The 21,685-nt window shown below is 46.6% G+C and overlaps 1 protein-coding gene across 2 annotated transcripts in view; it reads right to left on the minus strand.

Annotated features, from left to right (window-relative positions):
* Window positions 1–272: 272 nt before the first annotated feature.
* NGF (nerve growth factor) overlaps window positions 273–21,685 on the minus strand; it is a 50,023-nt gene continuing 28,610 nt past the window's right edge. For both annotated transcript variants that reach the window (XM_059901254.1, XM_059901244.1), the window contains exons 2-3: window positions 7,860–7,983; window positions 273–1,169 (exon numbers count right to left, since the gene is read on the minus strand). In XM_059901254.1, the coding sequence (XP_059757237.1) occupies window positions 432–1,157 (726 nt within the window). In that variant the 5' untranslated portion in view covers window positions 1,158–1,169; window positions 7,860–7,983 and the 3' untranslated portion in view covers window positions 273–431. The remainder of the gene's footprint in view (window positions 1,170–7,859; window positions 7,984–21,685) is intronic.

Consider the following 21,685-nt stretch of genomic DNA (forward strand, 5'->3'; position numbering starts at 1 on the left):
TAGGTAGCTTTGGCTCTGGAATGCAGAACAAAGTTGCAATCCCAGCAGACTTCCCTTCCTAATTACGCCCGGCTTAGGCTAATTTAATCTGAACCCGGTTAGCCTTCCCTGAAGTGTGGCAAGGCGGGCTGGGGGTGCAATGGGAGAGTGAGGGTTACAGGTGGGTCTGAAGGAAAGCCAGGGGGTGCTGCGTACCTTTCTCCCTGCAGCTTCCATCCCAAGGTTTGCAGATGGTCACCCTGGGCAAAATGACTGGAGGGCCGGCACACAGGCTGCTTCCAAAAATTTAATAAATAATGGTTCTTTAAAACTGTATAAACTATAAATTACCATGCAGTCCTTATAATTTAAAATAATTTACAGGTTGAGGTAGGGAGGGGCGCCGGAGAGCGTGGAGGGGGAGCGGGGAGAGGCTGAGGGCCGTCGGCCGGTCAGGCTCTCCTCCCAGCTTTCCTGCTGAGCACACACACGCAGGCCGTGTCGATCCGGATGAACCGCCAGGCAGCCTGCTTGCCGTCCATGGTCAGCGCCTTGACGAAGGTGTGGGTCGTGGTACAATATGAGTTCCAGTGCTTCGAGTCGATGCCCCGGCATCCGCTGTCGACGGGATTGGGGTCCCGGCACTTGGTCTCAAAAAAGTACTGTTTGAATACACTGTTGTTGATGTTCACCTCTCCCAACACCATCACCTCCTTGCCCTTGATGTCCGTGGCGGTGGCCTTGTCCCCCACCCACACGCTGACGCTGTCGCACACCGAGAACTCCCCCCGGTGGAAGACAGGGTGGGACGACGACCGCTTGCTCCTGTGAGTCCTGTTGAAGGGGGCGGCCCCGCCGGCCTCCAAGTCCAGATCCTGAGCGTCCGCGGCCACAGGTGGGGGCTGGGTGCTAAACAGCACGCGGGGTGAACGCAGGCGCCGCTTTTTAAAAAGTTTGGGGTCCACGGTGATCTTGCGGGTCTGCCCTGCCACCCTGGCGGCTATCGCGGCTGCCGGGCCGCGGTGGGCTCTGCGCAGGGCTGCGTCAAGGGAGTGCTGAAGGTTAGTCCAGCGGGCTTGGGGGATGGCGTGTCCTGCTGGGACATTGCTCTGGGTGCGCGCTTCTGCCTGGACGCCGATCCAAAGAGCTGTGATCAGAGTGTAGAACAACATGGACATTACGCTGTGCACCTGGAATGAAACACAAATGGGGATTACTCCACGGAGCACTGGGTGGGGGGCAAGGGCAGTTTCTGGGTCCCTCGGAGTTGACCTCCCAAGAGGATGATGAGGAGGTTTCTCCTGGTGGCTGAAAGCAAAGAGACCCTGGAATTGACCATTCAAACTGAGACGCTTCTGAGAGTGAAGGGCGGTGCTACAACAGTTACACTGGGATGACAGGCTTAAACAGGGCTGGCTCCGACAACCTGGGTGTCTGGGCACCCCATCTGGGGGGTGCGCTTTCCCAGGAAGGGACGGAGCCCCTGAAATTCTGCCCTGTGGTGTGGTATGAACTCGGCGGTGCTGGTTACGGAATTCTTTGAGTTCTCTGCCTGCCAGCGAGACAGCCATGGGCAGGCGGTATGTGTGCACCTGCGTGCAACAGGATGGCTGGGGGTGAGTCTGACACCTCTCCCAGTGCTGTCTCCTGCCCAGCGGCTTGAGTCCCCTGGGAAGGCAGTGGGCAGGGCTGCTGGGGACTTGTCTTGAAGCCTCAGCACTGAACACACCCTCTTCAGACAGTAGCACCGGGTCAGCTCTGAGATCAGGTGACTGAAAGCCCACGAAGCACCATGTTTGGCAAAGAAAGTGAACATAGCTCTGGGACCATCTTAGCCAGTCCGTCTATTTAGTCACCAGCCATCTATTCGCATCTATAAACGTGATACTGGTAAAGGGTTTCTCTTGGCGTGAGTGATGTTTTTCAGCTTTTCAAATGCATTCGCTTCTAGTTTCTTATTAGTCTGTGAGTTAGGTTAGGATTTATCATCTCTCTTTCATATGCAAGGAAAGTGATCCACAGAAATTAACTAATAGGCCTACAGCTGCAAACAAAAACTGGACCAGAAATAGAATCCAAACATGACCCCTTACTAAGCCAGTCTACCCTTCCATCCTTCCTTCCTCCCCCACTTTCTCCTTCATTCTTAAGTGTCTCTTTTTAAAAATTATTTGATCTTATGTGAGAGTAGACCAAATGGCATAAGTCATCTGTCCCCAGAAGGCACTGCCAGCCCCTCTTAGGCATGTGCCAGATGGGGCTCTGCACTGCACTGTGCTGCTTCCCCGCCAGCAGCCACCCCCAGGCCAACTAGCTGTGAGACTAGCTCTGTTCTTGAGCTCACTTTCAGTGAGCTCCTGTGCACACCTGTACGTGTGTACCAGCCATCACCTCTGGAAAGCTTCCCCAGATCTTCCTGGTAGGGTAAGAGGCATCCCCTAGAGAGGGTGTTAAACTTGCAATTTGATCCCTCTCCATCTCTCTCCCCACAGGTCATTCTGCTCCCTGCCCACTCTTCCAGCCTGGCATGGGTACCACTTCCTCCTTGAGGTCTGCTCAGATCACCCCAGCGAAAAGCCGTCTCTTCCTGTTCTCAACTTCAGAAGTGTGTGTGTGTGTGTGTGTGTGTGCGCGTGCGTGTGTGTGTGTGTGTCTGTGTGTGTTCTCTCCTACTAAATCAGTGTAGTGGAAAGACCTCTGCACTGGATCTGGGGTCAGGAAACCTTGTTTGGATTCCTAGCCCTGATACTTGTTAGCAGAGGAAAGTCACTTAATCCTCCTGAGCCCTCATTTCCTCATTGATAAAAAGCAGGCAATAAACACTATTTCACAGAGTTGTTGTTAGGATTAAATAGGTGCTCACACACCTATTTAATTCTCAGTCATCCCAATGTCCTGCGGTCAAGGACTTTTTTTTCTTCAGTTATATTGCTGCTAATTCACTCTCAAAGCACACTCCATACACATCTTTTCCTAGCACATAGGTTTACCTCTGTCAGGCTTCTTCTCAAGACTAGTAGTTGAGCCTGTCTCCCCACTGGCCACAAGGTCCCGGAGGGCAGAGCCTGTCTCATCCACCTGCGCACTAGTCACTCCACCCCTTGCCTCCCATGGCGGTTTGTGCATAACCCTGCTGCCTCTCCGCATGCTGTGGGTAATCGTTTACATGTCTGTCTCCCTGAGAGCACTTTGGAAGCGGTGCAGTTTGAATTTACTGGGGCCATGTGCAGTGCCTGGCATGTAGTAGGTCCTCAGACTCTATAAGGAAAATGAATGAGAGGGTGAATGGGTATGGCCAGAGCACCTCACCATCTGCCTTCTTTCCACCATGATGCCTGGTTTCTTTTGGACTTTGTGCCTGTGACCACATGCTGCGTTCCTAATCTGTTTTAAAGTGATGCATTCTTCTCTGTAATGTGCTTCTATTCAGCTGGAAATAGACAGCTCTTTGGTGAGATACCAAGAATAAAACCACCAAATTCTTTTCTCTCTGGTTACTTGGAAAATTGTTTGTGTTTGCTCCAATCCTCCAGCCAGCCATGCAGAGGAAGCAGTGACACATCTGACTTTTCGACCATCACTGGTTGTGCTGGCTAATGGTCTTGCAGATGAGTGTCCAGCTGATTAGTCAACTGGCAGCTAATTCAAGCCCTTTGCTTTTGCTCCTTTCCTTGTTTCATTTCTTTCTGCCTCTCAGTACACATTATCTCTCATCAGGTAGATGAAGGGAGAAGAAATGAAATGGAAATTCACCCCTTTATATCCATGTTAGTAACACTTAGAATTTGGATAGGGAAATGAAAAAAAGATTAAAATGTAGGGTTTTGATGGTAGTAAGGGACATACTGCTCCCTATTTCCCATTACCAGAGGTTCCCACCTCATTCTGGAGTCCCCTCTTTGGTGAGCTCATCCTCTTCTAAGGAGTCAACTGAAGTTTCTGTGCAGTTGATGCCCATGCCAGGGTCTCTGGTCCAACTCCTCTTTTGAAAGCCAGTTCTGAATCCCCAGCTTCCTGATGGGCAACTCCCCATGGATGCTGACGTTTTAAATGCAAGACGTCCAAAACAAAAACCTTTGCTCTCATAATCCTCACTAGGATCATCATTCTCCCCTCCCTCCTCTCTACTCAACAGAAGCTGCCCCATTTGGGGCCACCTGATGATTTATGAATTAGTTCCACAGCTACTATCTCTTGTGAGCATCTCTCCCCATCCTCCTAAACATGTTTCTCTGCATTTCCTTTTTCTGTTACTGGAACCACCATTCCTTCATTCACCAGCTCCAAGCCTCAACTCATGACTGGACTCTGCTGTTTCCTCTCTGACCTCCATCCAGCCCTTTCTGTCTGCTTCAGTAGCATCTTTTTTTTTTTTTTTTTTGTATTTAAAAAAAATTTTTATTGGAGTATAGTTGGTTTACAATGTTGTGTTAGTTTCAGGTGTACAGCAAAGTGAATCAGTTATGCATATAGATATATCCACTCTTTTTTTTTTTTTTTTAGTAGCATCTCTTGAAACTATACTTTCTATTCTCACCTCTGTGTTCCCGGTTCAGGTCATGGAACAGTCTCCCAGCTGATGTCCTGCACCCTCATCTGTCTTCTTCCGATGCCTACCATCCCTGGCCGCCCCATTTAACTTCTTAAAGAACTGCTCTGATCACATCACCCTGCTCAAAGGATCCAGTGGTGAGTGGTTGTCTAGTATGCCACTAGGTTGCTCAGGCTGGCAGACAGACCCTGCTCTCCTTGTACTCCCTTCACATATTTTGCATTCCAGGCAAACAGAATTCCTCAGAGGCCGTGCCGGCTCTGTGCTTCCCCCCTGTTGCCCTCGGTTCAAACTCTTTTGTGCCAGGCATTCTTCCCTCTGTCCCTCCCTGTGTCTTTTCTGCTCTCCACCTCGGCTGGTCAGAGTCCTTCCTGTTGGCTTTAACACCCACCTTAATAGCTGCCTCCACTGGGGAGCTTTTCCTATTTCCAAAGAGACCAGTTCTCTCCCTTCTCCATCTCTAAAAGCATTTCCTTAATGCTCTTTTATGGCAACGTATTCTCCTCTTATCCTCCCACCTAGAGGGTAAAGTCCCTGGAGGCAGAAACGCATCCTGGCCATGTTTGTCGTGTGCACATGACCTAGCCCTCACAGGGAGCTCCACCTCTTAAGAGTCATTGAGTGTGTGAACAAGTCTCCTCCTTCTGTGTCCCTTAATTTCTCCATCTGAGTGGTGATGTTTAAGGTTATCTTCCAACTCTGACACTCTTTGGGTTTAAGCAATTATAAAATTTTCTGCTCTGCCTAGAGCTCTGCTTGTTCTACTCAACTGACTACAGAGTTCTTAAAGTCTAATGTGCTGTTTCTCATTGCACTGTCCAGATAACCTGTGGTACCTGGTAGCATTTGATCACAGTTGAGATTTGCATCGTGGAGAGATTGTTTTATTGTTTCATTGAGATTTAAAAATGTTGCAAATATATCTCTCATTTGGGACTTAGAGTAAAAGTTTTTTTTTTTTAATTGACTTACTCATAACAGAATGCCCCTATAATCTTTTTTCTTTAAAAAAAAAGCCTTTCGTTTAAAAAATCATGAGTGGATAAGAAAGAAAAGAAAATATTAGTGTGTTTTCTGTTCTAGTAATTGAAAGCACAAAGCACGGTCTACAAAAGTACATTCTCTCCTTGACGTGAACCAGGGGAGGAGCTTTATTTATTTATTTTTAAAAACAACCTTTGAAGCCTTTCTCCTGAAGAGATGACAGTCCTCACTGCAGCTTCACTAAGCAGAGACCTATGAGCGGAATGATTAGCTGGGGAAGATGCAGTTAGGGGCTCACATGATGGAACATGTTCTGTTTAATGTGTGAATGTTCTGTGTTTGTTCTGCTCCCACCAGAATGGAAGATAAATGACTAAAAGTTGAGGGACCTGTCAGGGGCCTTTTATCCATCTACTCAAGGTCCACCCAGCTTTCTTCACCCTCTCCCAGGATGAAGGTACATTCTGTGGCTTTCCAGTGGTTCACACACTCCAGTAATAAGAGAAATTTCCTGCACCAGGTGAATGATTTCACACAGATTCTGGCCTCACCTGAATAGGTGATGAAGCTGCTGGGCAGAGCTAAGCAACTGGTCTACTCTGTGGCCAGGACAGCTGATGGCGCTGGGGGGCCCGGCGACTGTGCCTTTGGAGGTGCATTGCAGAGGGAGAGAGAGAATTCCTGCCTTCGCGGGAGGAGTGTCTAGAGAGAGCTGTTAGTGATTCTCGGGCTAGAGATTAGATCAGTGAACCAGGGTCACTAAGCGTTAACAAGAGAGGAAATCCTCGTGGCTGAGGAAATCCAGCCTCCTCCTCCTCCTCCATCTCACTCGCCACATTACGAGTGCGGGTCAGGAATCATTTCTTGTTTTACACTTGGCCTCCACTTGCGATGTAAACTGGCTGCTGTCTTCAGACTGGGACTCTGTTGGGTGTTGGGGCCTGCGTGGAGTGAGCTTCCCAGGGAGAGAAATCCCTGAGGCTGCAGCACAGAAAGTCACTGACAGAATAAAATCCAGCTCCTCTGCAAGCATCTCCCAGGCTGAATTTATTAAGGGGAAGCATGAACTGGAAGGGACGTCAGAGTTGATCAAGTCCAGAGGTTCAGTGCATTAGAGTCACCTGGAGGGCTTGTTAAACCACAGACTGCCGAGCCCACCCCCAGAGTTTCTGATTCAGTAGTTCTGGGCTGGGGCCCGAAAATCTGCATTTCCCACAAGTTGCCAGGTGATACTGATGCTGCTGGTTTGGGGACCACATTTTGAGAACCACTCATCAAGTCCAATCCTTGAACCTTAGAGAAGAGACAAATGGGCCTTGGAGAGGCTCAGTGACCTGGGGTTATGCAGCTAGTGAGTGGCAGGCTCTGCATGTGGGCGCTTGGCATTGCTCAGCCTCAGCTGCTCTAGAGGCGAGAGGCCTGAGGCCACACACGGACTGTAATTGATGGGCCCTGGGCTGCGTTTACTCAACCTCCAACATCAAAATGAAAATTCTCTTCAACAGGTTGTAAGTTTTACCATCCTGAAGCCATAAATCCAGATTCCAGGGAATAGTTGGACACTTAATTGTTTTATATCTTGTTTATCAGGTTTCTAGACATCATGCAGACTTGATCCAAAAGCACTTAAAATGCCCACGATAGAAATATGCAGCCAGAAAGCACTAGCAGGTGCAGGCACCTGTGGATTTATTGTCTACTCCAGGATGGAATGGAAACAGAATCTACTGGTCTGAATTCTTAGAGACACATCTTAAAATGAATGAGGAGAGATCATAATTACATCACGATCAATTTAATTGTCTCATTACCCAGCACAACAAACCTAGCAGGTGGGTCTTATTCTTCCCATTTTACGGAAGAGGAAACAGAGACACAGTAAGAGTAAATAACTTGACCACAGGCAGGAGCCTGGTGGAAGTGGAACTCACCCCTGTCTTCACACCTGGAGCTCTCCCCACCCTCCACTCCACGGCCAAGGGCATGAAGAGTGATCAGGGACCTTTGATCTCATAAGATCACCTGCTCAGACAGACCAGGAGCTGTGTGGAGGGTCTGACGGGCACTGTCTATTTGAGACCCTGTGTTCTGTTCCTTTAGAGATGCATGGCTCAGACTCTTACCGTGTCCTTGGAAGCCATGGGGCCAGCCTGAGAGCATGGGCGACGTCCTCTCCAGGTGAGCTAGGAGGGCCACGTGTGCTGGGTCACTAGGAGCCACCCGGGTCCCTGCTGATTGACAGCTGGCACCGATGCCCCATCCTCAGCCTGGGGCTCATTTCCAGTTGTCCTGGCAGCTCTAGAACTAGGAACCTTGGTGAGACAGATGCCTCTCGGGTGCTTACCTCAGTGTGGCCAGGACAGAAAGCTGCTCCCTCGGAAAAGCTGTTATTGGGCCCAGACGCTGAGCTGAGCTTGGGTCCAGCATGCCATCCAGCCCCTTGGACTGCACGACCCCGGGCCAGGACTCTGTGGGAGGAGAGAGCTGGCATTAGATTGGCTCTTCACCACATTCTCTAGTAGACGGGTAGCTGTGTCCCAAGCAGGAGGGGAGGGAGGTGCCAACACAACAAACCCTGTTTTCTTTCTTTCTTTCTTATTTTTTAAATTAATTAACTTACTTATTTATTTATTTTGGCTGCATTGGGTCTTTGTTGCTGCGCGCAGGCTTTCTCTAGTTTTGGCGAGCGGGGGCTACTCTTCGTTGCAGTGCGCAGGCTTCTTACTGCGGTGGCTTCTCTTGTTGCAGAGCACAGGCTCTAGGCACGCGGGCTCAGTAGTTGTGGCTCGCGGGCTCTAGAGCGCAGGCTCAGTAGTCGTGGCGCACGGGCTTAGTTGCTCCGCGGCATGTGGGATCTTCCCGGGCCAGGGCTCGAATCCATGTCCCCTGCATTGGCAGGCGGATTCTTAACTACTGTGCCACCAGGGAAGTCCCAAACCCTGTTTTCTTGAGTGTTGGGACTTTGCCAGCATCAGGACCAAAGGAGAAGACAGAGCTCGGCTACCAAAATTGCCAGGGGCCTGAACTTGCACAGACCTGCGGCGGCACCTGCCTCTCACTCTTGTGCCAGAGCTCTTGGTTTCTGCCTGGACACAGTGTATGGCTGATCTTACATGCAGTGTCGGTGCTTCTAGTCCCACATCAGAGTCCGGCTCTAGCAGGCCCCTAATCCAGGATTGAAATGGAATTATTCTGTACATTATACCCACAGACACAGTAGACCCAACTCTGGACCAGCATAACTAAGGTAAATTACTCAGAAGAAAAAGTCCTGACAATTGAGAACACGTTGGTGTTTTGATGAGAATCTAGAACAAGTCATGGTGGCAAAGCAGGCAACCTGACCACTTGATAGATAACAGAGAGCTGTTACAGAACTAGGACGCCAATCTCAGAGTTCAAATTTTAGGAAAGTCACGTTTTACGAATCAGGAGCTAGGGAGCTGATGCAATGAGGAAAAAAATTCTATTCAGTTTTAGGTTGAAGTTCCTAGAAGCAATGGTAGGTGTCTATTCTTTTACTTCTATAAACCTTGTATATGTAGGTGTTTCATTCATTCATTCAACATTTCCTGAGCACGTATTTCTACTATGTGCCAAGTACTATCCTAGGTGCTAGGGACCCAGCAGTGAATAAGATCAACAAGGTCTCTGCTCTTGTGGAGTTTATAGTCTTGTGTAAATAAACATCTTCAGATTCTTCACATGCCCTGCAGGTAAGCAGGGTATGATGATAGAGGGTGATAGCAGGGTGTAGTGAGGGGCCATCGCAGACAGGGTGCTCAGTGGAGAGTTCTCCAAGGAAGTGGCCTTCAAGTTGATATCTGAAGGATGAGAAGGAATGGGGGAGAGAGCATCCCAGGCAGAAGGAACAGCAAGTGCAAAGGCTCTGGGGTAGAAACAAGTCAAAGATGCTGAGCATGTAGGGAAGAGACCTAAGAAATGAGTTGGAGAGGTAGAAGGATGTAGGGAGGAACTATGGTTTTACCCTATGGGCAGTGGGAAGGGAGTGGAAGGCTTTAAGCTGGAGGGTTACGTGACATTTTTTGTGAATGAATGAATGAATGGTTATGTCTATTGTAGAACTTGTCATAGGGTGGGGTAGCTCTCCCACCAAAAATGTTGTAGAATGACATCTTTATCCTTCCTGTCTAGATTGTCTTTTCAACTCCCAAACTCCTTTTCCCATCATGCCTCTTCCCAGTGGGGGGCTACCTCCGCCTCCTCATCTTCCTGCAACACCCCCTCTCATCTTGTGCTATGGAAGCAAATGTCAGTGAAACCACCATGGCCCCCAAGTCCCTGATCACACAGAGGAGCTGGAGGACAAGGAAGTAGAAAGGGCCTTGAGTGGTTTTCCTGCTGTTAGAAGTCATGAAATTAAGGACTATTAATGAGATGTTACTATTCCTCTTTCTGACCCACTTTACTCAGAATATCATTTTTCCTCTAGAAGTACCAGAAAAACCTTCAGGTACTCAACTGGGGTTTAGGCCTAGAGATGAACACTTACTCAAACACCCTAAAAAAAGTTAGATTCCGTAGCAAAGACCATTTTCAGGCTCCCTCAGGGTTGGATTGAGCACAGGAGAGGGAGGATAGCAGGTTCCCCACAGCAGGAGGTTAGTATTCTAGGGTCTTGTTGCATCACTCATGGGAAGAGGATCTGGTCCACAAACCCTTCAGCTGGGTGTTTGGCCAAACCCGACTGATCACCAGATTGGAATCTACAGAGCTGTGTCCTGGCCCATTTTGCTCTCATTTGTGGGTAAGTTGCCAAGTATCTTTAAGCATCTCTGAGGCTTCTCCATAGAATGAGGAACCAGCAGGGATGATAGCTAAGGTCTCCTCCAGCTCTGATCGCCTGTGATTCTATGGGCATTAGTGTTTCCAGCCTGCATCCTTACTGAGTGCTTAAGGAATGCTTTCCTGCCTGTCCAAACACTGGAATTTATTTATTTCATTAATTAAACACTAAACTTGGAGGCGCTGCACCAGCCACTGTGCTAGGTGCTGGGGAAGCGAAGAAGAATGAGACATAGCTCAACTTCAAAGAGCAAGTAAGCTAGAGGTAAGGAAAGCAAACACATGGACAGCATTTAAAGCACAATATGTTAAGTATGATAGATATCTGACATGATATGGAAAACATAGTGGAGGGAGGAGTTTGTTTTATTTGGCCAGATTAGCCAGAGACATATGTTCATAGAGGAAGGAACATTTGAGCAGGGTTCTTAAGGATGAATAGGAGAGCATCAGGGAAAAAGGGAAAGGCATCACAGAGCCCCAGAAGTCCAACATGGCTTAAGAGGGAGTCTTGGGGGAGGGTGAGAAAGGTATGTGATGGGCCTTATACAGCAGCAGGTACTTATGAGCTTGCAGAGCTCACTGCTGTGACCTATCTGCTGGCTGTAACTTCCTATGTGACACAAAAAGCCTACACTTTAATCTTTGGGACAATCAGGGAAGTAGGAGTGACTCTCTTTGAAAATATTCTATGTATTCCACTGTAAGCCAGGATGGCCTCCAATCCAGCTGATTAGAAGGAGAGAGAAGGTCGATCTAAATCAAACATTCCACAACTCCTAGGCAGACCTGCCTTCTTGGAGGATCAGCTCTAGACCGACCACAAAGGGTTCCCTGGCCGTATATCTGCAACCTCTGGGCCAAGCCAACTTTGCATACCAGGGTCCCCTGCCAACCACATCTAGATGCCTGATTGCTATACTTGAGATCCTGTGTCTTTGGCCTTCTCTTGTTCAGTGTAGGTACAGGTAGTTTACTACTGGAGAGAGCAATTTCCGGTCCAGAATCCTGAAACACTAAGTGATTTTCATAGATATTGTTGTCATTGTTTTTAGTCTTATGCTAGTGAAGGTTGGGGCTCTGAAATTAAATCCGATTTAAATATTACCAATTTCTAATGCAAAGATATTAGGAACAAGCAACCCAAATGCGTATCTATTCTTAAACTCAGGCGGTAATCACTTAGACAGTTTTCACACTTTTATAAAAGCATGGAAATAAATCCCAGCTCATCTCAGGACAGTGTTCTATTCCTTCTTACAGGGCATGAAAGAATGCTATTGAAATCTGGTGTACCCCTTCTAGACCAGGACAATGCTGGCCTGTCCTGGGTCTCAGGCTTTAAAGCAGTATTTCTCAAAGTGAGGTCTACCATAGTACTGGCAATATCTTGGAACTTGTTAGAAATGCAAATTCTTAGGCTCTACCATAGGCCTAGCAATGCTGAGTGAAACCCAGCAATCTGAGTTTTAATCCCTGCAGGTGATTCTTATGCACATCCAGATTTGAGAATCACTGTTTTGGAGGGTCCCATTCTGGTCCCCTTCCAACTGCAACCTCTCCCTTGGGTGAGGGATCCACGGCTGAGAGAGAGTGATAACCCTGGGTCAGCCTACTGCTGTGGGGTGCCTGCTTGACTATAACTTTCCATATCACGATCAACATTATGTCTAGAGTACGCCCCAGAACCCCTGACCAACCAGACTTGAGTCAGCTAGAGCTAAAGCGTCTTCTGTAGACCCCCTGAGGTTAAGTGTGTTTGTATGGCCCTCTCTGTTGACACTTGTCTCAGCCTCCCCTTCACTTGCATATGGTCTCAATGATCTTTTGGTCAATTTCAGAATACAAACTGTGTTTTGTAAAGCTCCCAAGGTGACCCCAGTGAAAAGCCAGGGCTGAGAATCACAGCTGTACAGGAGGAATGGGAAACTTGACACTGGCTTTGATGAGCTAGCAATTAAGAAAAATTATCAAGAAATTAATATATCTCAGAAAATATAAAGTGCAGGTATGATCACATCATAGGCAACAAGAAGGTGTGAGAATATAGCTTGCAGACTCTCGGGGGGATATTGCCCCTGTCTCCCCTTCCTACCTCCCCACCCCTGGCAATTGTCTAGATATAATTGACATTTGTGAGTTGGAAGGTTTTCTTTTTACTCCTGGCATGCCACTTAAAATGTTCTTTGGTGTTGGAGCTATGGTTAGCTTATTATTAAGTCCAATGATTATTTGCTGACATTTTTAGTACCAAAAACTGGGGGATGCTTGACCAAAAAGACTTCTTGGACCACTCATTCCTCGCAGGTGCCGGGACACAACGGCTAGTCCCAAGAGCAGTTTACACCACATCAAAGATGCTAGAGAAGCTGGCGTGAACTGCAACCTCCTTCCTCCTAGGTTCCACCTGCTGGAATTCTGTGGGCTGGGAAAAACTCACTAGAAAGGCTGGGCATTAAGAACGTGTTGCTGAGGGCATAATAATAACTGTTGGTGCTGTCGCTGTGGTTTTCACTGCTGTAACTGTTCCCCTTAATTCTCCCCTCTCTCTGTTAGTTCTTTCTCTAAGCCTATACACAAAGAAAATTTGAAATCTTTTACGTTGAAAGTCTGTTTTCCTAATTTTTAGCCTAACCAGACGTTTTCTAGTATGGAATATGACCGTGGGGTTTGCTGACTAGGAGCTTTTTTGGGGGGGAAAAAATTCAGTTTTGGCCATTTTGAGATCATTTGATGTGTTTTAACTGTTTAGTGGTTTTGGCACATCCAATAGGAAAATAGTGCATCTGGCAATAAGGACTTAGGAAGACATTAAGGTTCAGCAAAACCGCTATTCTTTTTGAAAGTTTCAATGCTGACAATTCTAAAGTACCTTGCCACTTTTCTCTAAAAGAGAAATGGTCCTGTGGCTCTTTTGGAGATTCTCAGATAAATTACAAACTCTTCCTAGCATTTCCCAGAGAGGCAGCTCAAGGAAGAAATCATCATGGTGTTGACCTTGAGCTTCAGAATCAAAGAGCATTTGCTACGAACGTGCGTGGCCTTCTGGGGTGTGTGGCGGGCCACAATTTGCATGGTATTTACCCGACTGGGTTCATGAGCTGTGGATTCATGAGCTGTGCAATGCCAACGCCACGGAGAGGTTTTTGTAATGTGGGTAATTACAACGACACGAATGTGGTAGAAGGTAAGGCATCTAAACACACAGTGGCCTTCCATTATAGAGTTGAGGGCAGTACATTTTTGCAAGAATATGCTAGTAAATAACAGTCCTTGTAGTGTAGCCCATCAGCTTAGTAATACTAATGATATATCTATAATCTACATTTGAGTGCCAAAAACAATCCAATAGTTTCAAACTTTTCTGCAACCCTAAGAAAACATCTCCTCAGTTCCAACTGGCTGATCCTTAAACCACAAGAAAAAGATCCATTTCAGTTCTGCATTGGGCCTTTCCTGGCTGTTGTTCCAATACTTGGGACTAAGAGGTATTGGAGGAAAGGGGGACTCTCAGGTTGGTTGGAATCAAAGTTTACATCCAACGATACCAGCGCCTACCGAGGCCCCCAGCCCACTGTAGACCGAGATGACCACCTGGGACAGAATACATGAATGGAAACAAAACATTGCCAGTGAATGCTAACTCAGATCCAAGCTCTTTATTCCATTTGCTTTATAGGATTAAATGTCCTCAGCTCTTCTTGAGCTAGCCGTTTCCTCTCAGTGTATGTTATGTTTTCCAAGCAACAGGTCAAGCAGTATTACAACACGTAAGTCTATAATGCAATTCAGATGTAACTTCAGAAATTAAGACAAGCTAAAGATCCATAGCCCTGAAAAAGACCCGGGAAAAATCCTGGCTAAACAGACACACAGTGTTCTAGGGCTTTTAAAAGGCAGGCAGTTCATCCTTCCATTAAAGAGGGATAAGGGACAAGCTGTGGGACTTGAATGTAAAGATCCCAGCAAAAAGCCACCCTTACTCAAAGTGTCCATGAGATGAGGCCATTTCTGTTTGAGCAGTTGGACTTCAATTTTACTGCAAAAACTGCTGCAACCCAACCACCCTGCATCAAAGGAAACATGGATCACAAGTAGCCAGCACCAAACACATCCTGGGGACACCGAGTCCCAAGGGCACGTCAGATGCCATCCTACTCCACACCTCCCCTGGAGTGACAACTCCCTCACTCTTCCGTGCTGACATTTCCTGGCTTGTCTGCTGACTTCACACCCAGAAAATGACTCAAGGTATGAAAGAGATAACTTGGCCCAGCTTTGCCCGGGCATGCAGCACATGTGAATCCTAGGTAACCGGAGGATTACCTAGATAAGAGCTGGAAATGAAGAATTTATTTCCCTGTGTGTGTTTGTCAGGGGGCTTTGGGCTGTTTTAGCTACTTCCTGTGTATGGCTTTAACTATCCCAGCCCCAAGTGGGCGCCTACTACACAGATCATATACGCCTGATGGGGAATGTCGGAATGTCAGCGGGCTGGTTAACTGTAATGAGGGGCTATTTGATGGGCATTTTAAAGCTCACTTTAAAGAGTTTCATCTAGCTCCTTCATTACCTCAGGAGGAAAGGTCAGAGGAGATGAAAACCTGCTGTCCTCCTAAAGTCACTTGATTCTCATACAATCATATTTCAGAACATTCTCAAACTTCTAGCGTTTCTTCTTTTAGGCTTTATTTGACCGTGACATCATGAACAAAAGCAAAACCCTACACTGGGAAAATTTACTCCAGAGCTAACAAGGGACCCACAGAGTGCATCGTCTCCAGGGACCCAGAACATTGTGGGTAATTAGAAATTCCAAAGATGAAAACAGACAGTTTTCCCTGCTCCATCACCCCCCGCCCCCCTGACACACACAGAGAAAGAAACCAGGCACTCAGCCACTCAAGAGGTAAGTTTAGACGTTTAAGATTCAAAGAAATAAAAACTATTTATTTTAGAATCTCAGTTGTTATTTTACAGAATTATAGGCTGCTAGAGCTGTAAAGAAAAGGCCACTAGTGACTCTGCACTTCCCTTGATGGCCACATCAAACAAGGCCCTGAGGCCTGGGGCTGGTTGCATTTTAGCCCCACCACTTATCAGCTGTGTGACCTTTAGCAAGTGACTTAACCTCTCTGTGCCTCAGTGTCTCCTCTCAAAGGTCAGAATAATTATACCTTCTACCTTGAGTTGTTGAGAGGCTTAAATAGAATAAGCATTTAGCCCAGTGGCTGGCATCTACCTGGTGCTACATAAATGTTAGCTATTCTTATTAATTCCGTTAAAGACATTCAGCTATAATCAGGCAGTGGGTTACTGGCAGGCTTGGTGCAGAACAGAAGGCAATGCCTCCTGTCCATCCCATGCCCTGGTCTGGCTGTCTCTGGCAGGAAGAAATCCTGTTTGTGTTACAGTTGTTGTCTGTATCCCAGTCATTTTGGAATGGCTGGTCAGGCACATGCTCAGATGCCCCGTCTGAGCAAGTGTGGAACACAGTCAGTCGGCAGCTGCAGGATGATTATCTGCAATCATGTGCTGACAAAGATGCTGAGTAACGAACTGAGACATTTGTTTTTGAAATGATCCATTTTCTTCAGCCTTGTCGTAGTCAGGGGCAGGAAGCTACTCCAGCTATGACTAAAACTTGTCAGGCCCTGTACAGTTAATAGCATCTTTGCTTAGAGTAATTGCTGCCTAACAGGGAAAATGGATCACAAGAAGAATAAAACAGGGAGGTATCTTCATGGTCAAATTTATGCTCAGTTATCCAGGGATTTGGGACAGATTTAGGTATCTGCTGGATCGTTAACTTTTTGAGGTCTTGGGTGTTTTTCTCTCCATGGGGCAGTCGAAGAGGTTAGGCCCTTAATGAATGTTTATTGAACAGAATGGAAAACTCTTCCCACAGCTGCACCAGTTTATTCAAAGTAAATAATTTTTTCATACTATAGTGGTAAATAACAAGTGGTCCCAAGTTATATTCCTGGATAACTGGGTAAGCCCCCCTTTTACTTTGGCGATGTGGTGTTTTATTTAAGAAGGAGAATGCCCCATTGCTGGGCTGATAGGTGCACTGCTGAGGAACCGAGTGTCTTAGCTCTCAGCAGCCCCTCATTCCGACTTCATTACAAGCACTAAAAAACACACAGGTGTTGGGCAAAACAAACTCCTCATTTCCAGCTTGCTTATTTTTCTTGTTCAGAATTTCTTCGGAGAAAGCTATGCTCCAATCCAGCCACTGGTTATGTTGTGCAATCCACTGGGATGGCAATCACCTCATTGTTTAGTTACAACCCATGAAAAGATGAAGCAAAGAAAGAAAAAAGCAGAGCACACACATAGGGAATGAGGGTGGAGGCTGCACGATGATAATGAAAACCATTTGTTAACATTTCACTCCTTTCTTTGTGAATCAGCCGAGTTCCTGGCACCAGGCCTCTGTCTGTGAAACAGAGCTGCCCTTCCAAGGCCTTCCAGGGGCTCATCCCGCCATATCTGGTCTAGAGTGTCACCCTTTGTCCCCAGGAAGGCGGGTGCTTGACTGGCTGCCCCAGCTCCCTCTGGGCCTGGCTCTGGCCCTCACCTTCTGTCCCAGGGCACCTACCCATCCTGTGTGAATGTGCCCGGCCTCGGTGACTTTTAAGCCCTGCCTGAACCAGATTTGGTGCACTTTGTGTATGCAGGGCTCTCCTCTTTGCCTGCATTGTGTCCACCCGTCTGTGTCCAGGACTTGCAGCCCCAGCTTATTTTTTTAACTATTTCTACTTTTCTTTCTTTCAGCAGACCTGATTTCTCTATTCCCAAAATACAGACTGAAACATTTTTAAGGATTAAAAACCAAAAATAAATAAAAATTTAAAAATAAAACATAAAACAAGCAAAAACCTTTCAACAAACCCCCCCCGCCCCCAAATTTACAGCCAGTAGAACAGTATATGTCTGCCTAAGCATCTCTGTTTTGCTTGCATTGTCCCCAAGAGAGGAAGCACCTCGAAATGCACATGTTGTAGTTACAGGCAGAGACCAGCACCACATGCTCTGTGCACTTGTGCTCATGAAGTCCTAGTACCTAAGTGCCCCACCGCTCTCTGCCTACTTCTCGAATCTATTACAGCATTTATACAAGTCTCTTATTCAGATCCATAGAGCATGGCAGCATTATCGTCAACCATCACCACTACCACCACTATCTCCACCACCATGCCTGTCATTTCCACCACCTTGGCTGCCTGCATCGCCATGACCACCACCGCCTCCTCCATCCTATCATCACCCATCACCACCACCGGCATCACCACTTCCACCATTTTACCGTCACCATTACCACACCCCCACTATCAGTACCACCATCGCCATTACTACCATCACCAGCATCACCACTACCACCACCACTAAAGGATTAAAGAACTTTTTGGAGTCAGGCAGGGAAGTCTGACCAGTGTTCCTCAAGGCCTCCTCTTAGGCTGAGCCAGAAGACGGTCAAGACTGGGGGTCATTTAGTCTCTTCCAAGTAGTTAAGTGAATTGTTTACGTTCCATGTAACTCAACTGAGTGGTGAACAGAGCTGGGTCTAGAAATGCAATATTCCTGCTTTCCATCTGTGTATTCCATCATACTATTTTCCAGCACCCATTCTGGAAGTTGTATTTTTTTCTTTCTTTTTCCCGAGTTTTGTTATTGTTGTTAACTTTGTATTTCCAGTAATGTAGATGACATTATCTAGTTTAGATTTGATAAAATGATCTCCAAAGAGGAGTATCTATGACTATTCAAGGACATTATATATAAACACACATATACTTCAAAAGGTAAAGAAGGAATTAGGTACCTCGTCCTCCAAAACGAGGCCGGTTCTTCCATTTGCCCGTGCAATGTTTGAGGATCACTGCACCATTGTTGCCGGCCATCTTTGAGCTTTTCTATTTGTTCATAATCTGAAGACAATCTGACTTTGTGTTTAGGCCCCTGCAGGAGGGAAAGCTCCCCCAGAGCCCTCCCCTCAGCTTCCAGGAGGTACTCCTCAGACTAGTGGGACTTCACGCAGTGACTGGCTCCCACTTGAAAGAGGGGAGTTCCCTGGGAGTTAAAGGCCAGCCCGAGCATGGCTCTCTACTGGCCCCTCTGTTCCAGCCAGAGAAGGGCCGCCAGTGTCCCAGGAGAAGGTTAGCTCCCTGGCGTGCTTCTTCCTTACCCACTTGTTCAGACACTGGAAGTTTGAGTTTAGGCTTGTGGGGCAAAAGGGCGGGGCTGGGATAGAAGTCCCCCAAAGAGCCCCCTTAAGCCCCTCCCTTAGGCTGCCTGAGAGGCGTCAAAAAGGATGGAATTACCTATATTTTAGGTATAAAATTAAATGTGGTATGATATGATGCATTAAAATATGATAAGTACTTCACTAGCATAAACCATGGGTTAAAAGTGAATACAATTACTACCACTAATAATAAATAACAAGTATTGTGTATTATGTGCCAGATACTCTACTAAGGGCTTTCTAGAGATTATCTTTTTAAGTACTTATTAAAAGTACTTATTAAAGCCAGGCCCATAGTACTTAGTTCATTATTTAAGTACTTATTATCTCTTTAAGTACTTATTCTGAGATCAGTATTATCCCCAGTTTGCAGATAAGGAAACTTCCATTCAGCGTGAAGTGGGGAAGTGCAAGTGCTTAGTGGGTGTGTGAAGGACAAGAGCACAGGGCTCCTGCTCTGTGGTCACTCCTCGTCGCTGTTCTCCAGACTGCTCACAAATCTGACTGTTCAAAGGAGCAACAGCTCTGTCCTCTGGGCTTTGTATTGAGGGCCAATTTCTGCTTCTGTGATATGGATAATGCATAGGTGGGATCCTGCATATTTTCTATTCTTGAATTTACCTAATTGCTTTTAAAAATCGAATGGTGATCTCCTATTTATAGAATACCTTGACTTCTCCACTTCTCTGTCATGAGACTCTCCTTGTTTACAACCTTGAGGGAGCCCACAGACACTGAAATGCCCTCCTCGCTGGAATACTCTAACCACCAAGGAACAGATTCTGGATGGACCCACTATTCTGACAGTAATGTAGGTACAGAAGACAGATGCTTAGAATGTGCAGTTGTTTCTTACTGAGCAATTTATAGACATGGGAATGTGTCTATTCCATGTACTCTCATACATTTTCTGGATAAGATTTACTCTTAAGTGTGAGACTGAAAAAAACGAAAAACAAAAAAAACACAGCAAGACCGGCACTCCTCACTCTGGACTGGGTTGTGATTCTCTGTTGGTTGGCTTTTTGGGTGTGAAGACCAAGCCAGAGACTGATGGAGCCAAGCGGAGTCTGTTAAATATTTCCATTCATGGACATGCAATAGAAAACCATCTCATACATTTAGAGGAAAACATCACATATAATATCTTTGTTGTGCTTAATCAGAACCAGAGTAAAATTCCAGTCACCAAGAATAGAAACTTACCCTAATGATTTCATTTTTAGTCCAAAATATACAGTGTTTTCTCTGCCTGCTCTGTTTGTCACTTTCTAAAACAAGAAATTACCAAGCTATGACTTTGGTTTGAGGGATGGGGGAAAGCAGTAAACACTGAACAGAAATAAAGGGAGATCGAAAGACAAGGGTCCTTGGTGGATGAGCATCCAGAAGTGGATTCAGTTTGTGGATTGTTGACTTTATTTCCCAGAACTGTGTGAATTACTCAATCGGGGTTCAACTGTCCATCCAGGCTTCAGGCTCTCAACAGTGGGTACTTCATATATATAGAATCGGAGTGAATCAAAGGCAAAGAAGAGGTTGAGTGAGTTACCACCAGTGGCGTGTATGTTGGTTTTTTTTTTCTTTTTAAGGAAGACATGGTTGTTTTCACTGTTAGTAAATGAAATGGTCTTTTCCAAGAAGACTGAGAATCTCATGCTATGAAAAACAGATAGGACACCTAGGCAGAAGAGAAGCACTTCCTTCTGATTTGCCACATTGAATTACATTGAACTGAGTAAATGGTTTAATATTAGGAATCATGCTGCTCTGTGTGCAGCAGATTAATGGTTTTTATTTTAAGCTCTGGGGTGAAAATCTGGCAGCTTCTTTAGCCCACCAGCCTACAGCCTTCAGAAACTCTCTTTGAAAGAGACAGGATTGCTGTCTTCTAATGTCTCAAGAATCGTGTGAGCAGGAAGAGTGCAAATCCTAAGAAGGCTCTTCACCAGCGAGCAATAGCTGTCACCTACAGGCTGACAGTGACACTTTGGCAGACGCACCAGAAGGGCAGACATTGGCCATGAGTTATGCGGCTTGGCCCCGTCCGCACTGGGCACCATGGGGGATCTGTGTAATGCTGGCACTGAGGATGGCCCTGGCTCTGATGCAGGATCTGCAGCTTTCAGTTAGGGGCCAGCCTGGGGCTGCGTCCAGGTCAGGGACAGGGAGAAACGCCTTTCTCGTTTCCCATCAGCTTGGAGCTTGAAGAGTGTTTGTGGCATGAATGAATGAGTTCTGAACAGATGGAATCAGACCAGCCCAATGCCTGCAGGCACTGGGACAAACTCAGTGAGCTGGGGTTCGCCCTGCCCTTAGGAAATCTGATGTCATCATAGAGGGAAACTGAAGACAGGGAATGAGAAAGATGGAACTATAGTAAGAAGCACTTGAGAGAGGAGGAGAGTGGGGGTGGGGGGAAGTACAAGGGCAGTAAAAGAGAGGAGAGAGAGGGCAAGAAAATGACGGAGGGCAGTGGGCAAAGTGAAAGAAGGTGAAGAGGGGGACCCAAAGGGCAAAGCAAGGAGAGGGGAACCAGAGGGAGAAGGAAATGGAAGAAAGACACACAGATTGAGAGAAGACTTTGAAGATGGCCTTGGCCTCAGCTCCAGTGAGGGGGAAGAAATCCCCGCACAAATCACAAACAGACACACGCTTCAGCCTGTGCTGGTGAGATGTGATCCCTAGATTTCCCTGGAGAAATAGCCCAAGCAAAAGGTAATCAGAGCCGTTTATAATTAGCAACTCCCCCCAAAGAACCCAGATTTCACTGAACTGTCTTCTGGTGACTGTACAAGATAATTCTGATGATGTTTCAATTAACAGTCAATGAGAATATGATTTTTGCTGGAAAAATTCCAAATTTGAGCCCAAACCCAATGGTAGCATTGCCTTGGCAGAACGACACAGAGATCTTGTTCCATAGGTTAGGGTAAGGCCATATCCTAGGGTACACAGCGACTTCAACACAGAAGTCCTTCATCACAGAGCTGCCATGCTGGGTGTGCCAGACCGGCCCTTAAAATAAATGTGATTGAGTGACCTCACAACTATCAGAGTCAGAGAAAATGCCTTGGAAGAGAAACTGTGAGTGAAAAGGACTAAAGGACAAC

The sequence above is a fragment of the Balaenoptera ricei genome, chromosome 1, assembly GCF_028023285.1.
Source record: "Balaenoptera ricei isolate mBalRic1 chromosome 1, mBalRic1.hap2, whole genome shotgun sequence".
Classification (NCBI taxonomy): domain Eukaryota; kingdom Metazoa; phylum Chordata; class Mammalia; order Artiodactyla; family Balaenopteridae; genus Balaenoptera; species Balaenoptera ricei.